At 34.6% G+C, this 17,648-nt stretch overlaps 7 protein-coding genes across 7 annotated transcripts; 4 read left to right on the top strand and 3 right to left on the bottom strand.

The window, feature by feature from the left end:
* Positions 1-2,886: 2,886 nt before the first annotated feature.
* Positions 2,887-4,418, top strand: RO3G_14673 (uncharacterized protein; the record flags this gene model as incomplete). The annotated part of the gene is made up of 2 exons (XM_067669257.1): positions 2,887-3,066; positions 3,123-4,418. The coding sequence occupies 2 exons, from the start codon at positions 2,887-2,889 to the stop codon at positions 4,416-4,418; spliced, it is 1,476 nt and encodes a 491-aa protein (XP_067525358.1).
* A 369-nt stretch (positions 4,419-4,787) lies between these two features.
* Positions 4,788-7,045, bottom strand: RO3G_14672 (uncharacterized protein; the record flags this gene model as incomplete). The annotated part of the gene is made up of 8 exons (XM_067669256.1): positions 4,788-5,135; positions 5,192-5,479; positions 5,525-5,671; positions 5,726-6,561; positions 6,614-6,730; positions 6,786-6,845; positions 6,896-6,938; positions 6,986-7,045. 8 exons carry the CDS (start codon positions 7,043-7,045, stop codon positions 4,788-4,790), a joined length of 1,899 nt encoding a protein of 632 aa, XP_067525357.1.
* A 1,025-nt stretch (positions 7,046-8,070) lies between these two features.
* Positions 8,071-8,469, bottom strand: RO3G_14671 (uncharacterized protein; the record flags this gene model as incomplete). Its single annotated transcript, XM_067669255.1, has 2 exons — positions 8,071-8,259; positions 8,314-8,469. 2 exons carry the CDS (start codon positions 8,467-8,469, stop codon positions 8,071-8,073), a joined length of 345 nt encoding a protein of 114 aa, XP_067525356.1.
* A 1,396-nt stretch (positions 8,470-9,865) lies between these two features.
* On the top strand, positions 9,866-10,173 carry RO3G_14670 (uncharacterized protein; the record flags this gene model as incomplete). The annotated part of the gene is made up of 2 exons (XM_067669254.1): positions 9,866-9,964; positions 10,105-10,173. The coding sequence occupies 2 exons, from the start codon at positions 9,866-9,868 to the stop codon at positions 10,171-10,173; spliced, it is 168 nt and encodes a 55-aa protein (XP_067525355.1).
* Positions 10,174-11,120: 947 nt separating this feature from the next.
* RO3G_14669 (uncharacterized protein) lies at positions 11,121-11,321 on the top strand (the record flags this gene model as incomplete). The annotated part of the gene is made up of 1 exon (XM_067669253.1): positions 11,121-11,321. One exon carries the CDS (start codon positions 11,121-11,123, stop codon positions 11,319-11,321), a length of 201 nt encoding a protein of 66 aa, XP_067525354.1.
* Positions 11,322-12,251: 930 nt separating this feature from the next.
* Positions 12,252-16,205, top strand: RO3G_14668 (uncharacterized protein; the record flags this gene model as incomplete). Its single annotated transcript, XM_067669252.1, has 11 exons — positions 12,252-12,523; positions 12,583-12,996; positions 13,049-13,622; positions 13,690-13,827; positions 13,885-13,993; positions 14,190-14,545; positions 14,594-14,851; positions 14,944-15,070; positions 15,125-15,239; positions 15,312-15,658; positions 15,718-16,205. The coding sequence occupies 11 exons, from the start codon at positions 12,252-12,254 to the stop codon at positions 16,203-16,205; spliced, it is 3,198 nt and encodes a 1,065-aa protein (XP_067525353.1).
* A 635-nt stretch (positions 16,206-16,840) lies between these two features.
* Positions 16,841-17,218, bottom strand: RO3G_14667 (uncharacterized protein; the record flags this gene model as incomplete). The annotated part of the gene is made up of 2 exons (XM_067669251.1): positions 16,841-17,105; positions 17,172-17,218. The coding sequence occupies 2 exons, from the start codon at positions 17,216-17,218 to the stop codon at positions 16,841-16,843; spliced, it is 312 nt and encodes a 103-aa protein (XP_067525352.1).
* Positions 17,219-17,648: the final 430 nt, after the last annotated feature.

Below are 17,648 nucleotides of genomic sequence, written 5' to 3'. Positions count from 1 at the left end.
CTATTATCAAGTTATAGCAATTGAAATATTATCATAATCCTGGATATGGAAAGGTAAAAGTAAGTGATTACAGCAAACACGCTTTAGCCTTTGATCTACCAAGAATCAATGTACTTGTCAAAAACACCCTAGATTTTTACAAGTAGTTAAATGCGCTTGCTTTTCAAGTAAATGGTTTCACAGCTATCTTTTACTCCATGTCCCTAGAACTCAATGGTGTTTATACAATGATAAAAGTTGCATGAATTAAGTTGTCAAGGTCTTTAAATGAACTAGTAGCCTTCCTTAGTCAAAATAATTTCCATTTATTAGTTTATGTTTACCAGGTATTCTGGCCCAACTGTGATATTTCCTTAGATCAGGGCACTGTAACTAAACACTATCATTCGACGTTTGAAAATCTTTACAGACTAACCAATGAAAGTAGAAACAGGTACTATGAATGCTTAATTTGCCTTAGAGTATAAATCCTTGTTATTTTTAACTTCATTTCTTCACTTGCCAGTATCAAAGAAAAATAGCTCTTATCATTTTACTGATTATGAATAAACGGCCTAACCTTTCTCGTACAAATTATTGTTTTGTATTGTCGGTCATACTTGTGCTAGCTATCAAAAAGTGCACAACGGAGTCCAAAAAGGATGATTTTTATTTTCCTCTTGTATTCAATCTGGATTTTGTTTGTTACACTAGTTGGTGAAAGATCACATTTTTTCATCAAACTTCTTGGATGTTTCCAAGTAACACTGAATATGTCTTTTATAAGTACATATTCACAAGAATAAAGTGAGATGGTTCAAGCACTTGTGATATAATGAATTTAGTTGAGAAATCTTATTATTTAAGAATTTTTTATTATTAAGCCAAATAGTGTGAGATAGATGTGTTAAACGTTTGCAGTTCAAATTTGGTTATTAAGATTTAAATTCTCTTTTACTATTCGGTTATTTCTCGTTGTATTAATTTAATTGATGAATAGAAGTGATATAAAACAGTTATTCTATCAGCTCATCATGTGCATTGAAGTATGGGTGATGAGGGTCAGTTGAATACAAACATCAATAACATTCATTTAATTGTTTTTTTGAGAGAATTTTAACATTTGCTTCGTTATGATCTTTACAATGTGTATTACAAGGTGCTTCTTCCCCTGGAAGCCATCATTATTTGTAAGCTAAGTACAAAAAAGGAGCAAGTCAACCAACTCATTTTCTTTGTATGAGACAAAGCTTTATGTAAATTGACAAAAATCGAAATTTGATCAGACGTTGCCTTTGGATCTCTTAAAATTTTAATACTTAATCTTGTATTCAAATAATGCTTCTCTCTCTTTTCTGATTTGAATGGTGCACTTTTCGGTATGATTAGATAACTCTGGCATGAAGGAAAGTAATCAGTTTAAGTGCATTGAAAATCAAGCAGATGTGTGTTACAAACTATTAACCTTTATCAGATAGACAACGAATACCTACCTTGAGCGCATTGTTCACTCAACGCAACTGCATACAAAACAAAAGAAATCATAAAAACCGGTGAAATAGAACAGTTTGTTCATAGTTTAGCTTATTGTATTTACCCAAGCTACTATTATTCCCCTTGTAGTTATATTTTTCTCTTATTAGTCCTCTTATTTTATTGAAACATGGCTTTTTTGTGTAGTTATGTTCAAGAGTATTTTCTTCTCGCTAATTTTTTATTTGTTTGGTGATGAGTCTATGATGCGTCTTCAAGCAACTGGAGTTAAGAATTAGTGAAAATGTTGTTGCTATTGTATATCCATAGTCTCTTACAGTCTTTTATTAATTAGCATCTGTTATCATTTCACCTTGTAGCGAAATCAAATATAGCAATAGATTGGCAATTGTCAAATAGAACTTTCTGAAGAGTATAAAATCAATTTACAACTCTATCCGTTCGGACTGGATCAATAAAGCGAGAGAAAGATAGGAAAAATCATTCACTAGGATAATAGATCAAATGTTTATGTGAGAAACCGCGAAAATTGGTAATAGGAAAAGATGATCAATGAAGTTCATTTAGCCGTTTTAGGAAATAATGCCTCGGAGGAGAAATAATATGTATAATAGCATGATGGTGTAGTTGATACACTTCAAGCGAATAAGAACAAGTTGACGGTAGCTTGTAATCCCAAGGAGAAGCAGGCCCAGAGAAGGCAATAGGATAAGTGAGCAATCGACTAAAAAGGAAAGATCAGCAATCACTGATGGATTCGAACTTTTGAAGTCACCGATGTAGACATAGACGCTGAGTAACTCGTTGTTGGTAGAATTTATGTGAAGATATCTAGCTCTAGCGTATGGTCTAGACTTATCGCCTGGGGGACAACCAAGTCGTTATTGAATACAGCAACTACATTCTTGGTTTATCACTATCTCCATTTATTTATTTTTTCACAAAAAAATATTATTTACAAACAAGTATAAATTAGAACCTGAAAGCTGTAATTTGACCTAAATGAAATCTACAAGTGATGATAAGTCAATAGTCACAATCAGATATGAATAAGGCTACAACATGGGAGGTGATCAGAAGCATAGACTGATATCTGAATTCCTGCAAGTTACTTTTGAAAATCCGCAGGTTGATCCCGGGAGTTGTATAATCTGTTGCTTTCTCTTATCTATTTATTGTGTTATTGATATCAAGGCCTTGAATATACCTTGGTTGCCTTTAGTACTACTGTTCTTTGTACTCTTTTATTTTCACTTACCTTTTTTATACTTTAATAAGTTTCACCAGTTTATCAAGTTTTACCTTATCTTGCAAATTAGGGTTTAGATGCTTAATTGTGTTACATGCAAAAACTTTGATTTAATTATATAATTAATGCACTCTTTCTCTTTTTAATGAAATTTGAATAATTTAATGGAAAAAGAAAAGGTTTATATTTCAAATGTTGAAGACATAAAGAAAGAAAGGAATGACTCGGATTCGAGCTATGAAGAGCAAGGATTACCTGCTATTAAATCAGTAGCCGAGAAGAAATTATTTCGAAAGATCAACTATACTTTTGTTCCATTTGTTGCTTTCATTCTTTTTAATCAGGTAAATATAAAATGTGTTTATCACAATTGGTGTTAATAATTTTTTATCGTCATCAGTTTCTTGACAAATCAATTCTAAGTACAGCTGGCGCATTAACCCTTTTTGAAGACACGCATATTGATCGAACCCAATTCAGCTGGCTTGGTTCCATCTTTTACTTGGGTTTTCTTGTCATGCAACCCATCAATAATTATTTGCTTCAACGTCTACCGACATCAAAGTATGTGGGTACAGTGCTTGTCCTCTGGGGTGCTAGTTTGGCCTGCACTGCCCTTGCCAAAAACTTTAGCCAGCTGGCCGGTCTTCGCTTTTTGCTGGGTTTTTTTGAGGCCATCACTTACCCTTCGATGTTTTTACTCGTGTCCTCCATTTATCGACGATCTGAGCAGGTGATATTCTTTGGTATCATGTTTATGAGTAACGGTGTGGCGAGTATGGTAGGTAACCTGGTGAGTTACGGGATAGCCTATATGCCAACAGTGGGAAATATCACACCTTGGAAATGGGCCATGATCATCTTTGGATGTGCTACGACACTGACAGGTATCACCTATTTCTTTTTTTTACCTGATACACCCTATTCTCGATGGTTTCGACTGACAGAGGAAGAAGAGAAGATTGTTGAAGAGCGGGTCCGTGATAATGCTGTTGTACGTAGTTTTGAAGTCAACTATGGACATATTTGGGAATCCCTTCGTGAGTCTCGCCTTTACTGTTACTCCTTCATCGCTCTCTTTATCAACCTTCAGAATGGTGCTTTAACCACTTTTGGAACAATCATCATCACCGATCTTGGTTTTTCTTCAAAGAATGCTATCCTTCTCAATATACCCTTTGGTGCAGTTCTTATCATTCTGGACCTTATCTTTATTAATATCAGTAAAAGAAAGAGTGAAATAATTTATGTTGCTATTGCTGCATGTGTTGTTTCCATGGTTGGTATCATCCTTTTGGCTGCCATTCCTTCAGGAGGTATCAAGCTGATGGGACTCTATCTTACCTCTGGTTGTAATCCGGCCTACCTCTTACTTCAAACGTCGATATCAAGCAATGTGTCTGGATACACTAAAAAGATATTTTATACAAGCAGTAGTTTGGTGTTTTATACAATTGGTAATTTCATTGGCCCCCTAATGCTCGTCACTAAGGAAGCGCCTCGTTATACTTCCGGTCTTGGTGCTTATATCGGTGCTAATGCGCTCTGTATCATGCTCTTTGGCTATGTAAGGTACACTTACGTACGTAGAAACAAGGAAAGAAATCTCGATCCTAAAATAGATACAGTGGCCTTACCAGATGAGCTGGAAGACATTACAGATATAGAAAACAAGTACTTTGTATACAGAACCTGATATTTCATTATTATTTTATCCTAAATCCACGTAGTTACTACTAATAAACTATGTTGTTATTTTCATTTAAAAAATCGAAATCAATACAGTTTTCACAAAATGATCTTTAAAGGCACCGACAATGACAGCATACCATCCCTTGTAATCCCCCTCCCCCTTGTTTTTTTTATTTTTTTTTTCTTGCCCATGTTCCTTTTTGCACAACAAAGAGTCTCTTTTCTATTTGAATAATGCATAAAGCTCAAGCTGATACAATACAGAGGGCGCTATTTTCTATTTCAAAGTATTTACATAAATTTATTTTTATCCTCTCCTTTTCTATTATACTTTTTTTTTAAGAAAAAAAGAGAAAGGAAAGGAAGAATTCAACTAATTGTTATTAGAAGGTTCTGCTGTTGATATTAAAAGATCAGATGTGGTTTCCAGAAGGCTGGATCCATTTTCTACCAAGGCAATATCCATTGTACCTTGTCCTCTTTCAAATTCATAAACCATGACGAGTAAAGGTGAAGACGTCGTGTTAGGTAAAGCAATGCAAGCACTTTCATGATTGGCAGAAGGCGTTGGTGTTGCTGCTGCTGCGCTTTCTGTCTGTGTTGTATCAGTCAACAAGAGATCATCCGATAAAGTGACCTCCATAGTGGATGTTGAAGCAGGCATCGGATCTTCTGGTAAAACAGACGTTTGGTTCATTTTTGATTCAACATCCTCAAAGACCTGACGATGGTATGAGTTATACAGAGAGAATTGCATGTTTGTCCTTTTCAAGTTACCTGAACAACGCATAAATTGGTGATAGCAATATCAATTTCTTCCCATGATTGTAACGATCGAATGCCTTTCATAAACGCATCAAAGAATTGATTGACATAAGCAAAGCTATATATGTATTTTCCCTCATTTATCCATAACGCTTGCTGGATCTCTTTTGACTCGAGTACGACATTTCCAAATGAATAGATGGTAGTGGTACATTCAATCGTACGACGATCTCTGGTTTCAAAAAAGGATGTATTATTGAAAAAGAAATCAGATGTGTTGATATTTAAATTAAGCTTGACCTAAAAAAATGTTAGCTCCAATGACAACTGTTATTTTTCTTTTACCTTTGCAGTCAGCACAGTTAAAGCAGGACTTGAAGTGAGTTCTGAAAGTGGAGGACACTTTTCTTTTGCAACACACATTCCATCAATAGAAGCTATATTTGAAGGAATGCATTCAGTAATAGTTGCCAAAGTATGAGGTATGGTTGTCTATTTGTTAAAAAGATAAGTAAGATGTATTGTAGAAAACAATAAGATAATTACTGAAGGATCGTGAGACAATGAATATTCCAAGTATAAGCATAAATAGTTTGGCCATAAAGGATAGATAGAGGGATCAATCCAGGTAGATACAGTGGTTTGACCGAGCCCATTGATAGGGTTAATACCAGCCATAGGGAAAGTGGAGGTAGCCAATGGATTGACTGTTTGGAAAAAGTGATTGAAGTTGGGATGGCTAAGGGATGACTTGAGTGAACTGTTCTTTTTCTTGTTATATTTTCGTATGCCCGATTTCTTTGCAGTCTTCTTTTGGTTCTGTTGCTGATGTTGTTGTTTTTGAGAGATCAAGAAATTATTGATTGAATTTTGCTGTTCCAGTAAATCTACAACAGTTGGACCCGATTCAGAGGTATAGTTTGTAAGAGGGAACAATTGCTGCAGCACATCGTCAGCGGAAACATTGGAAAAGTCTTGCATTGAAAACAGACTACTTAATCCATTGTTATCAAAAAGGCTGCTGCTGCTGCTGTTATTGTTGCTTTCATTGCTTGCTTCATTGTTGACGGAATTGAGGGAATTGAAAAAGGGTTCAAAGAAAGGGTCTTTAAGATCTAACATGGATGAAAATGAGTTTTGTTGGTCTTGATACATCCTATCAAACACATAATCAGCAGGCGAGGGTGAAGAAGATATGGAGGAATCATCTGATGTGGTTGAGCCACCAGAGCGTGTTGCTTTTATTTTTTGGTTGTGATTCAACTGACTGCGTCGAGAGCTGGAGGCAGACATTCTTGGCTTTCGTTGATGTTGACGTACAGGCTGTTGTATTGTGGCAAATCCTTCATCCACATCGGCTGAATCTGTCAATAACCTCATAACTGTAAAGAATGATTGGAATATGATTTTATCTTTTATGCTTTACTAGCTTACAGTGAGGATCATTTTTACGGGTATTCTTCAATACTTGAATGTGAGAAGACACTTGCTTTCTGGTACGTATCTTTTGTGTTTTACGGAATATAAAGTCTGAAATAAGTTCATTCCTTCCTATTATATGAATTGATTAGAGTGCAAAATTCAATATAAATCATGTCTATCTTACCACAAGGTTTTCCATTCACAAGTATTTTTCGTCTACCTAATTTAGGTATCGTCTCCAAGGCTAAATAGGTGATTAATAAACAAAATTAAAAGACTAAACAACGTGTTTACCTTCAATAAATGCTGCTTCAACATCTGGTGGCCAAACCTGTTGCTTTTACGAAAATAAGAAATTGTGTAAATATATGTATTTAAACCAACCTCTTCTTTATGTTTATTTGCTATATGCTCGTGTTTTAAATGGTGTTGAAGATGATGCATGGTATTGCTATGCTTCATTCTGGATCTTTTGCTGTCTTTGCTTTGTTGGTTATCTAAGAATGGGTCGCTAATGTTGTTTTGGTTCACAGTGTCGGAAGTAAAGAATATATCTTGCGCACAGGCCAACATGATATAGAAAGGACAGAAACAAAATAAGAGAAAAAGAAGAAGAAAAGAGAGAGAAAAAGAGAATTTATTTCTATTTATGCTATCAAAAAAAGTAAATGTGCAGTATCTGTGTCTGTGAGCCTTTCTTTTAAGGGGTTAAAGTTACCCATCATTGAGTCAACATCATAAAAAAGGGGGATAATAAGAGGATGTTTAGGTGGTAGTTTATTAAATACACAATTAGAAATCATTAGGAGATGAATTAGACGAGCTTATTAATAAAGAGAGAATAAAGGAACACAAGAAGTATATATCTGCTTTCTGTTGAATAGATAGGTTATAATCTTGAAACAGGCAATTTAATTAAGTATGGACGCTTTCTTTATTTGGTGTGCTTGGAATGGAAACAAAAATTGCTTTATAAACCTAATCTGCCCTTTCTTTTTTTTTTTCTTCTTATGATTCGGAAGAATACTTGGTCGTTTTATCAACACCTAGATACACGTAAACACACACACGCACATCTTGTGCGTAAACATTTTATAAAGTAAACACGTGAAGCTCTTTATATAAAAAAAAGAGCGGTTTCTTTTAAAACAAGTACAAAAAAGTCATTTTCACTACTTTATTATATATTAAAACAAAGAGAGCGAAAGAGAAATGCATGATTTGTACTCTTGTATTTGCTTATGCATATAACTTGCACACCTTTCCATTTTTTGTATAAAAAAGGTATATTTTATCAGCATATTAGGTAAAGTTCTTTCCCTAAAATAGTATGACTGGAGAAAGTACAAAAAAAGGAAAAGGGGGTTCTATGCAGAATCACAGTTCACTTCTAAATCAAACCCTCCCCAATGTTATAAAGTGACGATCATTCCTTTTTCTCGCTTCTTTTTATTAATAAAAAAAATATGCTAATTTTTCATTCGTTGATTCTCTCTAACAGCTCCGTTGCTTGATTTTTCAACCTTAATCTCTATTGACTTTTCAAATAATGTTGATGGTGGCACCTTTATAAAGTGTTCTGCTACTGCTCTATTAGCAGATTCACTTTTTTCATAAACAATAAATCCATATTTAAGGTATCTAAGCGTTTCAGAGCACTAAACAAATGTTATCTACTTTGTATTCATAGCTTATGGGTATTGTTTTTTTACTCTCATAAATTTATATTCAACCATATTACCAAATTGGCCTAATATTCTAAATATTTCACGAGCATGTTCAATACTTTGAATAGGACCTGTTACTCTAAAGAATACTCGAACAGGTGAGAAATTATTGATAGCTGCTGTTTTTAATAGTGTTTTCATTCTCTTTCATTCTTCCTCTAATTGTTGTTCTCTTTAAAAGAGGGAAAAAAAAGAAAAAAAAAAAAAAAGAAAAAAAAGTGACAGCTAAAATAGTCACTGCGATTTAGTTTGTTTTCCTTATTTAGATAAGGAGGGACTTTCTCTCGTTCCCTGATGTATCGATCAGATTTAATAACAATAAAAACAAAGTAAAACACAAACACTATGTCTCAATTAAAGAGCTGTAAATGTATATCATATATACCATCAATGTAGTTTGACAGGGAAGGAAAAAAAGGGATATTTCTTAAGTCATTTATATTCTTGTAATACAAATAGTTGCAAAAGATCAACCATTTTTAGTATTGTATGTTATAGCAGACATTAGGACATACAAAATGAATCTTGTAGTACGAAAAAAAATTGAATGATAATTAAATTGTAAAAACAATCATGAAAAGATTAGACTGGTAGTTTTCAAGAATGACTAAAAAGTCGCATTGAACCCGGTTGAAAATACTCAAAGGCAAATCAGTTTTTTCATGGCAAGAATCTACTTTTTCAAACAGGAAAGCTGTGTAAGATGGAAGCTACACAGACATGCAGTAAACTGTAATAATTTGCATCCGTGCTTCTAAAATGTTTAACTCTTCAATAGCGCATCGCATCACTCTATGCTCAACGTAGATGATTCTGTATATGAAAGGCTCTATAAAAAATCAGGTGGTTTATAAAGAATTTCAAAAAAATGTGAGTAGTCATTAGGGTATCTAACAAAAGATGATAAACCTCTACTTTGAATAAAACACAGTTATTTGCCAATTGTATACATGAATTTTAGAGCAACATGAAAAATGGCTAAAGTTATTTTTGAGAAGGCTACTTCATCTGTCGAACATTATTTATGCTGTTTTGCATTAATACGTTCGAGAAATTTATTATTTCAATGCGAAGTGATTTTCTGTTTCTTGGCATACATCCCAACCAGAATTATATCCTGATGTATGGCTGTTTAGTAATAAATGCTACTTAAGCATTAAGATAGAATCCAAGGGGTAACATAATTAGCATACCATGCTTCTAGGCACGGTCTGAGATATATGAACAATGACAGAGTTCCAAAAAGCTCCACATCATCTTTGATTAAACAAACAGTGATTGACTTGATTTTGACAATTAACTCATGAAGAGGAAAAGATACGATTTAATTCCTTATGTCATATTTTGCAAGTAGTCAACGAAAAAAAAAGAAATCAGACCTAAAAATACAAGAAGGACCAGTTGGTCAATGACTATCCTTACGAAAACGGGATAGTTTTTATACAAAAATAAGATCTTATCTCACACAAAGCTGTGTTACACCGACTTATACCTAGCAAGGTTCATTCTCCTCTTTGCGCGGTGTGCTCTATCATAGATGACTCCACCGAGCACCTGCTATACAACTTCACAACTGAACAAGCGATATAGCAGGGATTTATCCATGAATTTATTTGGCCAACAGCAATCATACAAGGTATTTTGCTACTATTCCTCAGTTTGTATTTTTATAAAACGTATTGTTGCCAATCCACAGATATTTCAGTCACACTCGTTCTTATTATCGCTCTTTCTAGAATCTAGAAAATTCATTGGTAATACATCTTTAACAACAAGCCTCTGCGGATATGTAAGCTATTAGAACCACTATACGCTCATGTTGCAGAAGAAAATGCCATTAGTTGATGATACCATTCAATACTCTTACATATCTGTTGCTTCCATTTTAATTTGATACAACATCTTTACTTATTGAGAACAAGAAAACGTGACACCTTGAAAAAAATAAATAACCACTACAGCCTACTTTGTTCTATTTCGCTAATTTTGATCATGGCTTTTAATTTTTAGTTATATGTGCTTTTAATAAGATTCGTAAGAAAACCACAAATATTTTTTTGTCCACCCTCCCACCTTTTATTTTTATTAATAATTATTTTTTAAAGAATTTACGACTCTAAGTGTCGTAACAGAACAACTAACAGTCTACCACCTTGATCAACTGTAATGCCATAGCTTTTACTCATCTGCTCAATTACCATCTTGGATCTGTATTTACCGTACTCAACTACCTCCGGTAGAACGGTTTATGAGAGATCAACTTATTGCTGGTAATTATATCTTAGTGAATATTGCCATTGAACAGGCTTTTATTAGAAGTTTAGATAAAATTGGTCTGCTTTGTCTTTATGAAAAAGTATACGACAGAATCCATCCTGAATATCTTTAGGAAGCTTTAATCTGATTTGATTTTCCTACCAAGCTTATCTCTACCGTTATTAGGGGGTTTTTTTTTCTCGTACATCCATTTGAGTCAATGTCAATAGTCACCTTACCTCACCAATTCCTATGGGAAGTAATCAGACAGGGCAATTGAACAAGTTCACTCTTGTTCAATTTCGCTATTGATCCACTTGTGAGAGCGATTGATGCCTTGCCGAGGATCAACGGCTTTCATACTCCAAGTCTGTCACTGCCTACAGTGTCTATGTTTTTGCGTGGTTCATTTTTTTCTCTATTGACTTAATGTACTTGTATATGCTGATGGCTTGCTTATTTTCTTGCGAAACACTGGTAATCTTAGTCTTGGTTGTTGCAAGATAAATTTCCCTGTGAAAAACCAGATCACAGTCATGCCAAGGACATATGTCACTCTTGTTATCGCTTGTCTGCTACATGGCTGTTTACAGAACACATTGATCACTTCTTCTTTCTATGCCCAAGAAATGTCTTGTATGGGAGCTACTTTGATCGCATTTTTTTGGTCTACCTATGCCAACGCATTTAATTTATCAGGCCATCCATCGCCTTCGTTTTTCCTCGCCAACAGCTAGTGTTACTTTCGGATGAAAGTATAGCTAACTGCATCATCCTTGAAATATGGAAAGCTCATCAACGCTTTGGCTTTGATAACGTCCTTTTTGATTTGTTATTGGCATTTAATAAACACTGTCAAGGTTGATCCCTTCTGATCCAATGCTTTGACTTTGCTGTTTTAGATTTATAATTCATCTCCCGTTTTTTTTTTATAATTTTGTTAATCGGAAGCCACTACTGTTTGATACGTAGTTTCACCTTTCTATTTTCGTTAATAAGCAATATGGCCTACCATTTCCTATGAAAAAAGAACAACAAATTACGTAGTATTAGAAAATAGCAACTACGCATTTAAATGTATTTTCTTTCTTCTAAAGAAAAAAGGGATCTAGCTAGTTTTACAGCAGATAAATATGTGTGAAAGATTTATTAAGCTAATACATTTTACATTTGCTATGTGTCCGCTCTTGCTGTTGCAAGATCTTTAGGTCAAAATTTAGTACCAGCAGACGAATAGCACGATGATATAAAATTGAGCAGCTAACTAAGTTTATCTGAAAAAGTAAGGAATAGTATTGGATTTAGGCTTGACGTTAATATTTCTTTGAATATAGAGAGATAAGAGTACAATGTGACTTAATTGGGTTCTTTATTAATGAGAATAAAAAGATGATTCTACAATTCTACATGATAATCTAGATACAATATTCCGTTCGACTAGATATTTTGCAATTATCCGTTGCAGCGCCATATATTGATAAAAAACGAGAAAAAAAAAAGTGATTCCATTTTTTTTAGCCTTTTTCAAATGATACTACCTGTATGTGTCAAAATTCTGACAACCCAGAATGGAGACTCCAGCTTGTTAGTGACTGCTTACTGAAGTTCCAAAAAAAAAAAAAAAATGCAAAAAAAGGAAAAACTTTTTTCTGAAATCATAAACATTTATGCCACCAAAGAAAGCTAATAATATCAACTTGAGTGAGAAGGAATCGTTTCAAAATTTTTTGACAAGCCTGGAAGAAGAACCAGGATTAACTTCAGAAGAAGAGGAAGAAGAAGAGGAAGAGGAAGAGGAAGCCTTATTAGAACAAGACGAGGATGAGGACGATGAGGACGACGATGAGCTTGAGGACGATGATAACAATGATGACGATGTTGGTCCACTTAATGAGTGGATGCAAGAAGATGACAAATTTATTGAAGATAGTGAAATCACGTAACAAAATATCAAGAAATAGCATAATACGCGACAAATCTCTGACATGTGAAATTTAGAGAATTATTAAACGCGTCTTTAAGAAAACGTGAACAGTTAAAGACTGGTGGACAAGAAGAAATAGAAAAGGATATGGAAGAGTTTGATAACAATCTCACTTTGACGTCTGGCATTGGAAGATTGAAAAAGGGTGTAAAAAAAAGGCTCACATCAGGTGAGATTCGATTACCAGAGGATGTCAAACGAAAATTGGGTGAGGCAAATGCACTTTATGTTGCAAGGGATTATGGTAATGCCATTGCTATGTTGCAAGGTGTCATTACAGATCACCCAAATGCCTATCCGGCTTGGAACACACTTGGTTTGATCCACGACGAACTTGGGAATAAAGACAAGTCTCTCCAAATGCGTATGGTTGCTGCACATTTATGTCTCGATCCTTCATTATGGAAAGAATTGGCACAAAAATCAATGTAGATATGCATTAAAAAAAAAAAGCTTTATCTGACTCAGCTTTTTATGTAGAGAGAACAATGCTCCTAAACAAGCTATTTATTGTCTTTCGAAGGCACTTGCTATAGATCCAGCGGATGTAGATGCATTATGGGATAGATCTTTTCTTTACAAGCAAGCCGGAAAGAATGCAGAAGCGGTTGAAGGCTTTAACAAAATTCTTTATATGATGCCACATCACTTTAAAGTCATCAATGAACTTGCACAACTTTATCGTGCTGAAGGCAAAACAAAGGAGGCAATCAAAATGTATGAAGAAGCAATTGTTTATCATACAGAGAATGCGGAGCCTACAGAAGAAGATGACGAGGAAGAAGAAGAGTTCAAGGATAAATTAGGATATTCTGAAATCAACATGTTGAGTGAATTGTATCTTATACTGAATGATTATGCTCGATGCTTGGATACAATCAAAACTGGTTTAAGGTTGGTCCAGCATAGACAGGATGAGACGTGGTGGGTAGATCATATAGATGATGATGATGAGTATTTTGAAGAAGATGAAGCAAGAGTTGAATTTCCAATTGAATTACGTGTTAGGATGGGTATTTGTCGTGTATACTTAGGTCAAGTCCAGATAGCAACTGTAAGTTCTCTATTGTATAACTACACAATAAATAGATAACTAATTGCACCGTGTATGACGTGAATAGAAACACTTTGGCTATTTACTACAATATCCTCCAACAACATATCCTGATTTGCACCAAGATATAGCCTATGCATATTATGACAGAAGACATTATGATTTGGCACTGAAAGTATTTCAAAAAATTATTGATGCTTCTGATGTAAGAAGGAGGAATATGTTTTGAATTTAAGGTTGCTAAGTCTTGCTGTGGATATAGGAAATCGAAGTTGATTTATTAATTCGTACAGCAGATTGTTACCGTGAAGTAGGAGATCTAGACACGGCTGTAATCTTTTATGTAAACGGTATGCTTTGTATACAACATAGTAAAAAGCTCTTACTAATCAATTGCACTCATAGTTTTGGATGAGCAACCAGAAAACTTAGATGTCATGGTGTCCCTCGCAACAGTATATGAGGAACAAGGAAAAGAAGAGCAAGCACTTGATTTAGTAGAATATGGTATGCTAATTATTCTTCTTTCAAATACTATGGCAGTTTAAATGACTTTTTATTTTTTAGTTATGAAAAAGAACAGAGAAACTCGTAGACTTAACAAGGAGCGTAATATAACCGAAGAAAACAAAGCTGGAGAGACCGAAGTGGGCAGCGCATCCAAAAAAGCATCCATTTTCGATGAAGCTCATCACAAGACAAAGAAGGACGAAATAAAATTGCGTGAGGCACAAAAATTAAGAGCAGAGCAAGAAAAAGAAGTGGCCACAAAGGCTATGTTTGAAAAACTGAGCGAAATGGATAAAATTGCTGGACCCAATGTTCTCGAAATGGATCGTACATTGATACGTGACTATATGAGAACTGCTCAAGAGCTATGGGACGTATTCTGGAGTACTCGTGCCTTTTACCCTAGCCGAAGAGTAAGAATTTATTCAAAAATCTCAAATATAGCAATAACCGTTCTTTAGTCTATTAGATATGAAGGCTTTTATGCTGCAAGAAGAGGAAAAAATCCTCAAGAACAACCTTTTGGAGAAGATGCACAACTCATGGCCCATCGTCTCCGTCAAAGAGTTAAACGAGAGGATGATATGGAGGTTGATATTAAAGAATTAGATGAAGAAGAAAAAGAAGATTTAGAAAACGCTCAAAGGGAAATCGAGATGAGCGCCGCATCTCAATTCCTAGATATTCCTTTTGATCAATGGTGTCGTGTTTTCTTAAAGGTAAAGCAAAAAAAAAAAAAAAAAAAAAAAAAAAAAAAAAAAAAAAAAAAAAAAAAAAAAAGAGAAAGGAAAAGTACTCAGTAACAGCATAGTATGCATATATGCTTGCTATGACAAGACGCGCAGAAGAAGCCAACGATTTAATAAAGAAAGCCAGTGAAGCCAATGTATTTTTCCATAATGTTAAATTCAAAGTAGCTTTAAAACTTGCTTTGATAGGTAACTTACAATTCAAAACGTAAAACATAAACTCATTAACTGTTTGAACCATAGGCTGCGGTTTAATAACAGGAAATTCTATGATGACACAAGTGGGTGCCCGTTGGTTATGTAACTTTTATCAGTTTCAAAATGATCCCTTCAAAGTTTACACTGCTGTCTTGGTTAGGTATTTATAATAAGTGATTCTTTCTATAGAATACTAATGTTTTTTTTTTTTTTTTTTTTTTTTTTTTTTTAGTGGAAGAAATGATTCCTCTGGTTTGGTGTCCTATCCTCAACTCAAATACGTATCCCGTCTTGTTCGTTTAATGGACGCTTTAATAGCTAATTCTAGTGAAGGTGCAGAGATCAATAAGGCTACATTGGACGAGATCAAAGAATTGGATGACGCAGTTATGGCAATGAATGTTGACCCATCTTCAGTAAAGGAACAAAACTATATGCGATTCTATGAAGTGCCTTCGAAGGCGGATCAAAAAACAATGTACTGTATAGCTATGGAGTCACTAAATCGTCCAAATCCAATTTTATTGACTTTGTTTGGACACTTAATGAATTTATCAAGAAACCATTTGGCTTCAACTTGTAAGTTATATTTGCATTTTAACTAGTTGGTGTTTATATGAACATGACATTTTGTATAGTATTCTATATGAGATCGTACGCTGTTGCACCCTTGGATCCTGTCAATACATTATGTCTGGGTTTATCGTTTATCCAAGCCTCTGTTCAACGTAGATGTGATAATAGGCATCTAATGATTATGCAGGGCATGCTGTTTATATTAGAATACGTCAAAATAATGGGTCGTTGTCAAGAGAGCGAATACAATCTGGCTCTTTGCTTCCATATTTTAGGTCTGACACATTTAGCAGTTCCTCACTATGAGAGAGTGTTGTGCCTACCTTCCAAAGCAAAAGCACATATAGAGAAAGAAAAGCCTATTGAAGAGGTTTATACATGGCCTGTGAATGACACATATGATATGGACGATGATGATGACGATGATGATGTAGAATATGATGAAACTGATCTCAAGCATGAAGCAGCATACAATCTTCACCTTATTTACGTGACAAGTGGATCCACAGCTTTGGCAGAAATTGTTATGATGAAATATTGTACCATATAGATAAACAATAATACCCTTCCCTCTTTCATTTCTCTTTCTTTTTGGGCTATATTCTGAATGAAAACGAGCTAAATAAAAAGCATTATTATAACGACAGTATATTTAGTGGGCCACTTTCATTTGATGGATATTGAATTACCCCAAAGTTTTTTTTTTATAAAGCATCAAAGTGGTAGTAAAAGAGCACGTTTTAACAAAGAGCTTTGTTCAAGTCAGGAACAGGAACGACGGACAACAGGTTACAAAAAAAAAAAAAAATAGATATTTGTATATAGGTTGATAAGTCTCCCTTTGTAATACCCAAACGTTCCTTACTACATAAAAAGATAAAGCATCACTTTGCACAAGGAATAGTTGGATTATTGAATTAACCACAATAAAACTCATAAAAGACATGTCCTTAAAAGCTTTGTAAGTGAGTATGCTTAGAAAGGAGAATGGTGCTTGTCATGTCGTTCGCTATGGTTTGCTCCAACCAAATAATACCAGTCATTTTGCAGAGTAACATTTCATATACTAAGTGGAGATCATCACACATCGTTGAAAAATTATACCACTTCAATTGCTTATAGAAAATATTGTAATCAAGCATGGTATTATTATTTTTTTTATTATCTGAATCATCTTGACGGCATTTAACTGTATTCAATGATCTTCTTTACATAGTAAGAACCAGCAGTAAGAGAAATGACAGATAAAGCAATAGGCAAAGGTTTCTTCGTCTTAATAGCACGAGGAATCATGGCACCACCCAAGATAGCAGAGGCAGCAACAGCAGTCTCATGTCCATAATCCTTGTTTTGTTGAATCAAACGTCCAGCAGCACCATACAATGCTCCAACGCCAAGACCTGCTACTAAAGAAGGTACTGAACGTGTTCTTGCAAAGCCAATGACACCACTAAAATATTCCGTTTTAAAAAACCTCATTTTGATGAATAGTCATCATCATGATTATTATTTTTACCCTGCTACACACAAGCCGGCCATAGTATAACTAGGATGATGAGACATAATGAAATATTTTTTACTAGAGGAAAAGAAAAGATGGTTGAACTGCATTGGGGATTATATGCATTTTTTGAACAGCAGGGGGCGGGATATGAAATAATGGGGTGTACACTGTCAATTCGGCCACAGAAAGTCTACACTGCTCACATAAAGCCAGTTCAAGGTGAAAGTTCATAAAATGCTTGTTGGCTTCTTCATTCGGTTTAGAAAGTATCCATAGAGAGGATGATGTAGCTTACGGTATTAAAAGAATGAGATAGCGCATTTGCACGGTAGTCAACTTTGCGGGGTACAAAGCTTAATAATGATTATTAATATCTTTGAACCAGTTAAATGTTCGATCGGAAGAAGGCACCTAAAACGCGATTGACTCGGCAAAGAAGCTCTCTAACAGCAGCAGCAAAAGCTAAGCGGATAGATTGCCTCCAAAACA

This window comes from Rhizopus delemar, genomic scaffold (assembly GCF_000149305.1).
Source record: "Rhizopus delemar RA 99-880 supercont3.14 genomic scaffold, whole genome shotgun sequence".
Taxonomy (NCBI): domain Eukaryota; kingdom Fungi; phylum Mucoromycota; class Mucoromycetes; order Mucorales; family Rhizopodaceae; genus Rhizopus; species Rhizopus delemar.
Note: the sequence above shows the minus strand (reverse complement) of the source record. Positions and strands in the feature narration are given on the sequence as shown.